At 44.3% G+C, this 13,645-nt stretch overlaps 1 protein-coding gene and 1 long non-coding RNA gene across 2 annotated transcripts in view; both read left to right on the top strand.

Annotated features, from left to right (window-relative positions):
- Positions 1-249: 249 nt before the first annotated feature.
- LOC133486821 (uncharacterized) lies at positions 250-1,675 on the top strand. The gene is made up of 3 exons (XR_009791136.1): positions 250-1,078; positions 1,156-1,227; positions 1,337-1,675. It is a non-coding gene; the product is annotated as an uncharacterized LOC133486821 (long non-coding RNA).
- A 5,652-nt stretch (positions 1,676-7,327) lies between these two features.
- LOC133486611 (inactive dipeptidyl peptidase 10-like) overlaps positions 7,328-13,645 on the top strand; it is a 166,509-nt gene continuing 160,191 nt past the window's right edge. Inside the window, exon 1 of the mRNA XM_061792026.1 lies at positions 7,328-7,453. Within this exon, the coding sequence (XP_061648010.1) occupies positions 7,394-7,453 (60 nt within the window). The 5' untranslated portion in view covers positions 7,328-7,393. The remainder of the gene's footprint in view (positions 7,454-13,645) is intronic.

A 13,645-nucleotide genomic window follows, 5' to 3' on the forward strand; every position in this document is an offset into this window, starting at 1 on the left:
CCTAAATTTCCATTGGTTGACAAGGTTGATTGGATACGGGGGTTGGGGGCGGTCCTGTCCCAATGATTGCCGGTCAACCAGAGGCTTCACACCTGCGTCTTTTTTTCGTGCCATCTCAGCCCAGCAGAACTGCTGCCCATCGTTCTGGCATTCCAGGAGTGGAGTCACTGGCTCGAGGGCACAACTGAGCCATTTGAACGGTTTACAGACCACAAAAACCTGTCATACATCCATTCGGCTAAGAGACTCAATTGACCCAAGGCATGTTGGGCCTTGTTTCTCACACGGTTCAATTTTGTTGTCACTTACCGTCCAGGATCCCAAAACGTCAAACCTGATGCCTTGTCCCGAATCCATAGCCCTACTTGGGAGGACTCCACACCGGAGACCATCATGCCTCTGGTCCGAGTTGTGGGTGCGCTCCAGTGGGAGGTAGAGAAGAAGTTTCGCCAGCGCTACAAAGGAGGTACAGATTCCTGAAGGCTGCCCTAAAGACAGACTATTTGTTCAAGTGACTTTGAGTTCTGAGGTTCTGCAGTGGGGACATGGGTCGAAGGTGACGAGTCACCCAGGGGCCGGCAGGACCAACTTCCTCCCGGAGGTTTTGGTGACCTGGTATTGACAATGACAGAGAATTTGTCTCTGCCTGTCCTGTATGTGCCTGTAGCAATTCTTCTCATCATCAGCCAGCGGGGTTGGTTAGGCCGCTTCCCGTCACTACCCGCCCATGATCTCATATTGCTATGGACTGTCATCCTCACCGTTGTGGACCATTTCTCCAAGATGGTCCACTTTGCCAACCTTCCAAAGCTTCCTTCTGCTATAGAGACAGCTAATCTTCTGGTCAAGGATGTCTTTCACATTTATGTCATTCTTTCCAACTTGGTTTCTGACAGGGGTCCACAGTTTAGGTCAAAGGTTTGGAGGGGTTTTTCCAGAGCTCTTCGAGCCGGTCAGCCGGTTTCCATCCACAGTCCAATGGCCAGACGGAATGGACTAACCAGGACTCTCCGCTGCGTCTACCACCAGGGTCCCTCCTCCTGGTCCTCCCGCAACTCCCCCATCATCTCGTCCACGGGTATGTTTCCTTTTACGACTGCTTATGGCTATCAACCACCTATTCAGACAGAGGGAACCCGTGCTGCTCTGTCCCAGACTGCCATTCGTAATCTGCGGATTGCTGATCGTCACAGGATTCCTGCCCCAAACTACCGTCGGGGTCAAGAGGTTTGGCTTTCCTCCCGGGACATGCCATCCAAGAGTCATTAGACCTTTTAAGATAGAGACTATCCTCAACCCAGTTGTCGTGAAACTCTGTTTGCCTCCATCCCTCAAGGCCCATCTAGTGTTTCATGTCTACCCCAGCTCACTGTGTCCTCCGTCGGTGCCTCCTCCTCCGCGTGTGATCGATGGTCAGCCAGCATACACAGTGAAGTTGATTTTTGGACTCCAGAAGCAGAGGCAGGGTTTTTCGGTACCTGGTCGACTGAGAGGGTTATAGACCTGAGGAGCGTTTTTGGATCCTGGATCTGTCTATAGTTCGTGACTTCAACTCACTCGATTTGTCCAGACAGGGTAAGCTGCCAGGGGGCATCCATTGACGTGGGGGTACTGTCATGTTCTGGTGATCCTGCAAGTTTCTGTGTTTGGGTTTTTTTCAGTGGCTGCCATGGATGGGCGAAGCCTCCTGAGCGTACCTGGTCCACATTACAATCAGCAGGGTTTTTAGGCATGGGGGAAACTGGAGGCAGATGCTGGACTATTGTTTACTATCCACCAGTTGCTTCGTGCTTGTGTATCCTTTTTGTGTAAGATTCAGTCGTCCTGTTTTTTTTCTCTGTCGTTTGTAAGTACCTTCTGTTCACATGTTTTTTTCTGGCTAGTCTTGTGTATCTTAGCTTTTGTTTTTCTCTTTGTTAGTCTCCTGTCTTAGTCCCTCTATACTTGTGTAGTGTAGATCGAGTAGTACATTTTCTTAGTTGTTTCCCTCAATTTCTATGTGCCCTGCGATTGGCTGGCAACCAATTCAGTATGTACCCCGCCTCCTGCCCACAGTTAACTGGGATAGGCTCCAGCATACCTACGACCCTAGTGAGGATAAGCGGTGTAGAAAATGGATGGATGGATGTTAAAGTCCATCAATTTACTCAACAGCCTCCATGGTTATGGACCCTCATTACTAACTAGGAGAAAAAGGAAAAGGTTGGAGGCAGAAAAGTCTGTAGAAATACTCTACCTGAAAATTGTACAAAGACGTGCAATACGATATTTATTTCAACATGCAAGTGAATACAATAATTTAAACAATGAGTAATTATGTATTCTCTTTGTGCACAAAATGAAATAATATGCCATTAATATACAGTGGAATTGATATTGAAAATGAAAATCCTCGCTTCTGATTTCATAACAAAGAAAAAACTACGGACTAGTGTTTGTCCCAGTAAGCTGCAGCCTGCTGAAAGATGAGGTAGCAATTTCCCCTTCAAAGCAAATTGAACACAATTGATTTTGTCCCATCACTGGTGGTGCAGCTTCAAAGCAAGTTAGTCTCCAAGGCCGAGTTAATTCACTGAAACAAGCCACCCCGCTGTGTTGTGTGTGGGATCCTGTACCGACTCAATATGCACTTAATTCATTCCTGTAAAAGACAATTAGCATGTTTAGTCAAAACCGTCAAACATGTTTAAAACTGGTCAAGTCCAGGCTCTTGCAAACGTAAACGATAGCAGTGACTCCTGTCTCCCATGCATATCCATCAGTATTATTCCATCAGTAGTTTTCAGGAAAAAAACATTTTCCTTTCATACTTCAAAGTAATCAGAGCCTTTGGAAAACCTCACTTCCCGTGGACTGCAAGCGCTGCAAGATATATTGTGAGTTGCATGCCGAAAGATGTGTTTTGTTGCCCGGGTCTGTCCGATTATATTGATGGGTATCGCATACGTGTGATTATGCACGCACACATGCAACACATGCACAGTTGGTTAGTTGTAACCAACATGAAAACTAGAAAAACTATTTATGTGAAAAATAGTTTTCAGGGGCAGCGCTAATGCCTTGTTTGCCCCGGGCAGCAACACACCTTTTCACACCACTGCTGGTGTAGTAGCAGCGTTGCACACAACCCGCAGTCAGGGTTTCATAAAAATGTGTCAACATTAATGTAAGGCAAGAGTTAAATAAGACATTCAATGAACTACGGCTAACATAAACACACGGGATCCATATTACTTCAATCCTTATCGTTCATGAACATTAAGTGTTAACGTCCTTATTACAACAACAGTTCAACATTGCTTGGTGCAATGCATGCTGGGAATCAACCAGCTTCACAAATCTGCTGCTTTCAAACTTAAGCTAGCGTTTGGCGAATCCACTAATTTATTGAGTTATCACCGAAATTGTCTAATACAATAGTTTAAGGTGGAAAACAATGTAAAACGGTGATTTCCCAATAAAATTCTTGCTCCAGTTCTTTGAGTTTGTCAAAGTCTGCATTAAATCCTGCTTGAGTGAAAGTTTAAATTCATTTACAGTATGTTTCTGTATTTCTGCACCAAAGATTTGTTGTTACAATAATGGCTATCGATAATCATCCCAAAAAAACATACTCTGTGTGACGTCAACCTGAATCCTATGACGAAGTAGAAACTACAGTGAATTACTGTATAATCACGAAAGTATTTCACATTTTTCATGTGATCATCTGAAGATAGAACGATTAGCTACTGGGGAGTGACAAAACGAGTGCATATATTTACAGCAATGCTGTATTCATACAAGGCATTCAGAGGTGCACTTGCATTTCATTTCGAATATACTGTAAATACAGGATGTTTATCTGTACATAGTTATTGCACAGATGTGCACATTCTTTTCGTAATCTATTGGATCTTGACTTTGAGGAAAGCCTATTTATCAAGTAGTATAAAAAAAAAAGAAAATGTCGGTTTATCAATTCTTTTCTGTGCATTTCTACGGTTTTCTAATAGATACAATTTGAGAGAATGCTTGAACTCCCCAGATGTATGTAAAGTTACTGTACACATCCCGAAAGTCACTGAAGTAGACACGGCGTTGTCACGGTGATAACGAAGCTCGTGATTCAGTCACAGTGCATACGCCCCCACGCAGCAGCAAACTCTAAACTCAGCTCACTGCTGCTCTTCTCATTCATTGGGCAGCTTCTCAAATGCACTTGGGAAGTCATTACAAGATAGTCTTAACATGTACTTGCAGTCATCTACAATCATGTACAGCCGCCTCGAAATTTTGATATTAAGATCAATTAAAAACAATTTATGCTCGTAGTTACATAAATCTCACCCCAGTTAACCCCCTAAAAACAAAAATAATGATGATGATAACTCAAACCATGAATATGTCCTAAATAACAATTAAAAGGTCACCTCTCAATGCTTTTAGCTTCGACCGGTCACTCTATGGAGGTCGAAATAGCCAAAATACGGGCGGGACCTTTAAATTGTTTTTTTTTTTGCCACATTCTCTAATCAACTTAAGAATTTGTTCAAAATGATTCATGACTACGATGATGTCTGTTACATGTTGTTGGTTTTTGCGTTTCGAAAGCTTTCCCATGATACCAACATTTGGAATATAAACGAAAGGTATTGAAGTTTTGGATCAGCCATCTTTTGCTGATTTTGATGATTGGCTGAGATGAATCAGACAGATGTCCTTTTATAGGGAAATAGAGGCGCGGTTTATGCAGATTGCAGGTCGCAGGCGCAAGCGCGTGAGCTACAGTAGAATAAATTCTGATTCATGAACGTACGCGCAGTGATGTGAAGAAGATTGTCTGACATGCACGTGTCACGAATCGGACCACTTTACGTATACGCTCAACTTGTGTGGAGAGTGAGAAGATTCCTATGCCTTTATTGGTCAATGAGGGCCAATATCTCAGGAAAACAAGACACGTTTTTCACCATATGAATGTTTTGAGAACAGAATAGTGCAATTTCGCAACGACGGACAACAAAGGACACTGCGGACACATTTACTCACTTCCTGAAGCTTATTGTCGGTGCCTGCCAGCACATTCCTCCTCTCGATGGAAGTGTGGGAGGATTGTGTCCCTGTATGCTATGCCTTATGCTTATCTAGATATTTTTTTTTGCCATTGAATTCCATTTTTGTTACATACACTCTCTTGAATAGTGATTTGATGTGGTCCACGTCTGACTGTCAGTTCGGTTCAGATTCAGTTGTACTATATTTGGACGATGACGGAATGTTCCGTGTCACCCAAGCATCGTGGATTTGAAGTGAAACAATGGAGATACAATTGCAGTGTATCGTCCCGAAATGTGGCTGTTACCATTGTGCCATTAGACATTTTGAATTGATTAACATGATTTTAACTGGTCAGGCATTGTCAATTGATGCTCTTTAATGTTAATGGAGCATATTAACAATTTGGTATATTGCCCCCCCCCCCCAAAAAAAATATTCATCCACGTCAATACCTGAGTTCAATATGAACCCATCGTCTAATGCTTAGCTAGCATATCTATTCATGTTAGCTCACTGGAGCCCACTCATTCTTGAGTCAAAACTACAATCATTGACATTTAACTCCTGTAACGCCTGTAAGCAAAGCAAACCACATCAAAACCACATTATCTTGTTTTTTCTTACTTTCGTCGTGATTTCAAGTAGCAAGCCGGTTCTTAATCTGTGAGGCCGGCCACTTGATTAGGGACAGCGAGCAAGACGGCCGCCGACTGGGCTTCTGGCCCGCTGTGCTTTTGCGCGTTAAACATTCTGAACTTGTATCCCGTATTTAAAAGAGGGTGTGCGCTTTGTTCGTGGAAGGCAAATATAACACTGAGGAACGTGAAAACGGATCATTTGGGCGAGAGTCATTCTTTTATTGAACTCGCCCTGAGAGCGGAGCAACCGTATTATGCCCATCCTGTTTCACATTGCGTTAGTTCTGCCATGCTTCCGTGACTTCATAGCTTGAAGAGAGGAGAAGCTTTGATTGGCAGCGAATGAAGTCGGCCGTGTCCATTCCCACAACGGTGCAGACCGATCGTGTGGGTGCCTGCGAAATTACGAAAACATGGTCTGACCCGCCTCTGCGCAGACTTACACCGTCCGCTTTACGCTGGTCACAAAACTAGAGCCCAAATGTTATCAGTTTGATGTATTTTTTTGGAATGTACAATCAATTAAAAATATAAGAGAGGTGATCAACTTACCTGACAACCCGGTGAGAACAGTGATGTGTCTGAAAACAGTGCTTTATTCACCCCCCTGAAAACTCAACCTTTAAGAAGAAAGGAAAACAACTTTGCATTATTAATACGGTCTTCGTTACTAATCTGTGTTCAAATGTTGCAAATTACACGCGGTTAACTGAGGTCGATGGGTGAAAAGTGACACCGAGAGAATGGACGTCACTCCTTCGCTTTCAATGTGATTCCATTTCCCATCAATTGACTTGATGTGGTCTGTTTCACCAGCAGACATATTTTGCCTTGAATTGGCCCGTTTCTGCTGCGCAAATATCTAAAGAAAGTTCACCACGCGGCTGGTTCAAAAGGTCAATGGCGAATGTAGAATAAAAGGAGCGGGAAGGACCTGATCGACCTGATCTTCAAACTGTGCGGGAGACAAGTGATCGAGCACGCGTCCGACTCTCAATATGATGAGGCGAAAAGGACAATGTGGCTTCTTTTTTGGGGGGGGGGTTAACGGTTTTTAGGGTTACCTTACAGTACCTGGGGATGGGAACATTATCAATTGACCCGCCCTGTTAATTTGGGCGAGTGAGCGAGCGTGAGCGATAGCTCTTGTTTTTATGTACGACATAAAAAAGAAAATTTGAACCCTGCCATCCAATATTGAATATCCGCTCGCTGCTAAAAACAACAAGTGAGAATCTTTACTAACCCTTACAAGCGGGCAGACAAAGCTATGATCTTCTATTTTGCAACGTGCTCATGTGATATCAACTTCGATTTACAGCTGAACTTCAGCTTGATGTCAAGAGATCCAGTTGCCGTGGCAACTACTCATCCCTGTCCATCATTTCTTTGTGCCCTTTGCGAGCGACTTTCTTCCCATCGAATGTATATTCAATTTCCTGCGTTTCCAAATACTTTGTCAATTCAAACTTTGTCGTTGAAGTTGCATGCATTGGCCAAATACTTGGTCACTGTTTTCTTCGATACGAGGTGCGATTATGCGATTATGGTTCCCGAAACGAAAACGGTCCCCGGGAGTGCTCAGTGTTGATTTGGTCTCGCCAATTTGTAAGAGTGCGCGCGCGCTCTCGCTCTCGCTCTCGCTCGTGCCATTGACGCGCGCGCATCGGCTCCACCGCGTCGCAAGCTTCCGCCGCCTTTATTTGCTTCCCAAGATGAACCAAACCGCCACGGTATCGCACCAGGGGCAATGCCAGCCCGCGAAGCCCGTTAAGGTAAGCTCCGTGGCGTCGTTTCTGTGTGACTGAGCGTCACGCCAAAAGTTCAGCGCCGAGACGAGACGCGCATTGACGCGCGGCACTTTGGAAAGGACGAAGACATTTCCCGGTTGTCTCGTTGTTGGCGCGAATGGCTTCAGTAGGAATGTTGCGGATGCTCGCTGGTCGGATTGGATCCTATATTTCTTTCTGTTCGCGGTGTCTTTGAAAAAAATGGTTTGAGCGCCGACCGTTTCCGAATCTCTCCTCCCGGCGGCGACCCCGGAGGCTTCCCCTCTTGGTCTGGGTGCGCTCTCGCCCCATCGTGGCTCGATTGCTCTTGCCTGACTTTCACCCCCGCGCAATTTAGCTTGAGGCAAATCTACGGAGTCCCCCAAAGTTGTGCGCTTCTCCAATCTGCTCTATGTGCTTTTGCTCCTGAATGCAGGAACTCTCCGGAATATCGACTCTGGCTATATTGTGTGTTGACGTAAGCAATCACGTAAATATCAGCATTCGGTGTTTTCTAGAGGTAAATAGTTGTTCTCGTTGATAATCAAGTTACCGGAAGAATAGGCCTCACATTCTATGTGGCGTTGCCTCTATTTACAGTATATAGTACATGCCCGACAAGTGTGATACAAATGACCTATTTTTCAAAGTTCATGAATGTATTGATCCCGTTTGTGTTCTTGGAGATCTCGAAGGATTTTGGACGCGTATCGCTCCGGCAACAAATTCAAAGGCCACGTGATGACGCAGGCTGTAAAGTCAACACAACGTTGCGGCACTCCCGACCGCTGAAGAGCGGAAAAGCACATTGTTCAGGTTTGCGTGGCGTTGGAGGCAAAGCCAGCGGGGTCGAGGTTGTAGCTCGCTTGTGGGCCTCATCACTCAGCGTCTCGCTAAGTTGCGCAAGAGCGGTTAACAGCCCGAGGCTGGTTTCATTAGCGGTCGTCGGAAGTGTCGGGCCCGCCCGCGTGCAGATGGCAGCTAGAAAGCGGGATTGTCAGAGAAGCAGGCAGTGTTTCTCCAACTTCTGCCACCTACTTAGCTCTCCGTTGCCATCATCGTGACCAACATTCAACTACAGTAACATAATAGGCCCAAGTGTCCTCTGACAGCTACTTCTGTTTGACACAGTTTCGTATCCGCTTTGTCCATATTTGGCTAAGACCGCCCCTTTCCTTTTATTGGTTGCCCCCGTGTAGAAGGGCCACTCGTGAGCGCACACGCGTTTCTTATATTGACGGCACTGACTTGAGATCGGAGATCGTACGCCAACCGCACGGCTGGCGTACGCACGCTTCTGCAGCCGTTGGTGCTTCGGCGACACTGAGAGGTGATGCTGGGAAACTGTTGCCATAAATCTGCACACCAGAGACACATGAATAATTAGCACTGATGAACAATTCATGTCCGGCAACATTTGATTTCAACAATGGGAAAGAAGCAAGGACTCGGAATTCACTTGTTGACCAGTGTATTTAATGAACCACTGATATTTGTGAGGACGCTTATTAATTGATCAAGGCGATCATTTATGCCACCTATTTCCCTTACAATCACTTCCAGCACATGCACTGAAAAACATTTTTTTTTTAAATGTGTTGAAATGACATACTTTTTCCCCTTTTCTCCTAAAAAAATTAACCATTATTTTTTCAGTGTGCATGTCCTCTCCTGTGTATTAAAATAATAAATTGAGTCATCAAAAAGAACTCAAAGTTTTGATATCCTCTTTGCTATGCTGATGTGCTTCTATTTGAATTCAAAAGATTGATTCCAAATACCACACATACAACATTTACGCATGAACGTTTATCTCACAGGGCTGAGTGTAGATTACTGTATGAACACATTTGTTATTGAGTTATGAGTCTCTCAGGACCTGAAGTGGGCGACCAACATCAACTCCGTCCTCAAAAAGGCCCAGCAGAGGATGTACTTCCTGCGGCTTCTGAGAAAGCACGGCCTGCCACCGGAGCTGCTGAGGCGGTTCTACACAGCGGTCATCTAATCAGTCCTGCGTTCTTCCGTCACAGTCTGGTTTGGTACTGCTACAAAAAAGGACAAACTCCGACTGCAACGGACAATCAAAACTGCCTAAAGGATTGTCGGTACCCCCCCCCTACGCACCCTTGAGGACTTGCACGCTGCCAGAACTAAGACAAGGGCGTGCAAAATCCTCTCGGACCCTCCGCACACCCGGGTCACCGGCTCTTCCGGCTCCTTCCCTCAGGTAGGCGCTACCGATCAATGCAAACTAGAACGAGTAGACATTCCAACAGGTTCTTCCCTCTTGCAATCAACTTCTTAAACAGCTAACCTACAATTCCATTACAACAAGCTAGCAATTTTTTGACTTGAGTTCGTTGTCACATTTCTGTGGGGCCAATTATGTTTTACTCGTGCACTCGCTGTAGTTGTCTCGCCATGCTGCACTATTTCTGCTCCATTTGCACACTGATTGAGGAGTATCTGTAACATTTGCACAACCATTGTCCCAGATTATCGCAGTACTCGTCACTTTAAACCGCATACACTCCTTGAAGTCTCGGCGCCCTTTGCACGTTGGTCATTGCACCGGACTATTGCGATATTAGTCATTCGAACTGCTCTAAGTGCTAGAGGACTCTGCATCTTTTGCACAATTGTCAAAAAAAAAAAAAAAATTTAAATAATAATTGTACCGGCATTACCAGATAACTATTAACCCTTTACTGCTCAGTGACTGTTTTTTTTTTTGTCAATGTCTTTCTGTCTCCAAAGTGTTCTCTGTCAATTGACTGTCTGTTGTCGTACTCAAGCGGCTCCAACTACCGGAGACAAATTCCTTGTGTGTTTTTTGGACATACTTGGCAAATAAAGATGATTCTGATTCTAATTCTGATGATAAAAATACATGGTATTAACCTTGTGGGGTGATCATAGTCAGCCACGTGTGCTCCCACCAACGCTGAGAGAGCAGCGTCACCCATGATCGCAGCGATTCTCTCCTCGAACGGGGTGAGGCCCTCCGCGCCGGCTCCTCCGCCTTCTTTGGCCACACTTTGGCGGTGGGCAGCTGTCTTCTGCTTCACAGCCACCTTAATGTCTGACCGCTTCTTTTTTAGTTCAGCGTGTGGGCGCTGTTCTTTCGCGTGTTGTTCAGGACAACGTGCCAAAGAGGATTTTCTTGCGCACCTCCACTTCATTGAGCAACTTCACATTCATAAAAAAAAAAAATAATTCTTCATTACCTTGCTCATTTTCCTTTCGGGATCTCAGGTGCAGGGTTCATTTAAATATGATTTGCATATTTAAATGTGGGCGTGGACAGGGAGGAGTCGGCTACTCCAGCATGTGCGTTCATTTCCACGTTGATTGGAATGTACGAAGGAAACGTGCTTGGATTCATGCGTACGCACAGATTCATACAGCTGGATATTTTTGTGCGTACGACGTTTTCTGGATTTGAGCGTACGTAGGAAGTCTTTGTACATGAGGCCCCTGGTCCCTGACTGGCAACCATTATCCCTGTACCGTGATCGTACAGGTAGAATTCATATTTCACGTTTACTGAGCCACCAAAGAGCCAAGATAACATCCCAAATACTAGAAAGAATTGGTTTTGTCAAAAACATGGCACTTTTAACACCTTTGCTTGGCGTGTCACGCTGCACACACGCGACACTGCTTGGTTTGTGTTTCACTATTTTGTTTTGTAAGCTATTTTCAGTCGTGATTTATCAGTCAACATAAGAAAAAAAAAGACTTCCTAACAGAACGCAGAGGCAATTAAAGGCCTCGCAGACGTGCGGCAGCTGAGTCCCCACCCTCTTTCAGGTTTGAAGGGGGCAGAGGTGGATTCGCGGTCATCCTTCTACTCTTCACTAACAAGTGCAACACAGCTAACATGCTGTAGGAGCAATTGTGTACTGTTTGTCTGGAGAAAACTAAGCCAAATACACAATCAAAACGGACGCTTCTAAAACTCCTTTCATTTACTTTCAACTTTATTGCATAGATAACATTTTTGAAGTGTTATTGACTCTATTACTATGGCTATCAAATGCTGAAGCCGATTAAAGAAAAAAAACAAAGAAATATAATTCCATGCAAACCATCTCACTTTGATTGATATTTTATCTTGTATGTAAACAATATGCTCAGATACACTATAAACACTCCTTTCGAGGAGTGATGGATTGCTTGACTCGGTCTCATAAGAATGATTACATTGGCTCTTGAGTCAGTGAGTCTATAAATTGTAACACGATGCCAGCTGATCTCTATATATGACAGTCCTAAACCCCGCTGAGGAACGTGAAAGATCGTGTCACCAATTTGTTTTGTGGCTGAGACATCAATTCCACTCATTTGCATATAAACCAGACATGTAGCTAGATAGACCCCAAGTGGGGCTCAAGCTCCAGCCCATTTGCAAAAGTGCTCTCTTTGCTGGATCCCATTTATTCCGCCGCCCAGACTGGAATATCCGTCAGCACCCGCAACCCCCATCGGTGAACAGTTTCCGATCAGGAAAACACCGACAGCACCCACAAAATGATTTTTTTTTTTCCCGTTGCTGCCCTGCTTGAGCACCTACCCTCTAATTTGTCTGTGCACGTGCCTGCATCTGACACACGTAATCAGTGCGTATCCAGTGAATTTGGAGTAAGTTTACATTTTTGTAAACCTGTTTTTAAGAACAGGCTCAAGACCCACCCATTTAATTTAGCTTTTAATTCATATTTAATTGACCTTTTAAGAAACATTTAAATAGTTTAATTTCCTTGTTAACTTTAGTTTTATTTCCCTTGTTTTAATATAATAGTATTTTATTTGTATGCTATTTCGTAGTTTTAGGTCTGTTATTTATGTTATAAATTATTCTAGCTTTTATTGAACTTGTGGCTATATATACCTATACTGTAAATGTTTCTGATTATTTTATTATCTTTCAGTTTCTGCTCAGAGGGAGGCATCAGCATTGGGAAATGTGACGGGCCTCAGTAGGGTTGACACCCGTCCCGTAAAATACGGAATTGTCCCTTATTTGGCCATTAGATGTCGTGTCCCATATTGAACCAATATGGACAGGATTTGTTCCGTATTATCATTAATGTCCAATACAAACGTCCGTCATGCACTATCCATCCATCCATCCATCCATTTTCTGAGCCGCTTCTCCTCAGTAGGGTCGCGGGCGTGCTGGAGCCTATCCCAGCTAGCATCGGGCAGGAGGCGGGGTACACCCTGAACTGGTTGCCAGCCAATCGCAGGGCACATACAAACAAACAACCATTCGCACTCACATTCACACCAAAAACAAAGTACATAACTTTTGATATGGTGAGTATAAAAATGTATAGTCTCGTATGGGTAATTTTCTTGATTTCACGCAAGACCTGTCAATTTTGAATGTGCGGCACCAACAGTCTCCACAAACAGTCTGAGACCTTCTATGTAGCAAGCATCAAGCGTGGCTTTGCCCACTTTTTTCACCGTAGACCACCTGTAAAAGTACAGTATGTATGGCGGTTTAAGACCGAGGCTGTTGGAAGAATCTGTCACAATAGTCCCTTGTTGTTTTTTGGTTTTCTCTGGACCCGCCAGTTTTGTGTCGGTGTCGCTGACCTTTGTTGTACTGTCTTGGCAATGCTGTCTGTCTCTCTATCTCCTGCTCCACACCACATGCCACCTGCTGCTCGATTAAAGCTCATTTATTCAGGTTGCTTCTCCCAGTTCATTTGTCCCCGTCGTATCGACTGTTTTGCATAACATAGAACATCTCTGGTGTATCAGTATTACTGCCTCCGTTGGCATCCATTGAAGCATTTTCACCTAAATTTTGGACACTTACAGTATGATATAGACCAGTATTGCTGTACTATTGCACATTTTTATTCCCCAATGATTTTTGTATTCAAAAATTGTGTATAATTCCTAAATGTCTGTTACGTATAGTGTTTTTTTCTATAGTAGTACTAGTAGTTTTATAGATGTGCGTTTTATTATATATTACAAGTGAGTCACTACTCTCATACTACTCTCATGGCTCTCGTTACTACTCTCATAACGTATGGTTGAGAAGTGTTTCAGGTGTCTTCTTCTCCTGGGGGTTGTTTCGGTGGCTGGTGGTGGTTGGGCCTCCGCGTCCTCCTCCAGGGGACTGGTCCGGGAACTTTTCTGGGGCTGGTGGACCACTCTGGATCCCTGGTCAAG

This window comes from Phyllopteryx taeniolatus, chromosome 12, assembly GCF_024500385.1.
Source record: "Phyllopteryx taeniolatus isolate TA_2022b chromosome 12, UOR_Ptae_1.2, whole genome shotgun sequence".
NCBI classification, from domain to species: domain Eukaryota; kingdom Metazoa; phylum Chordata; class Actinopteri; order Syngnathiformes; family Syngnathidae; genus Phyllopteryx; species Phyllopteryx taeniolatus.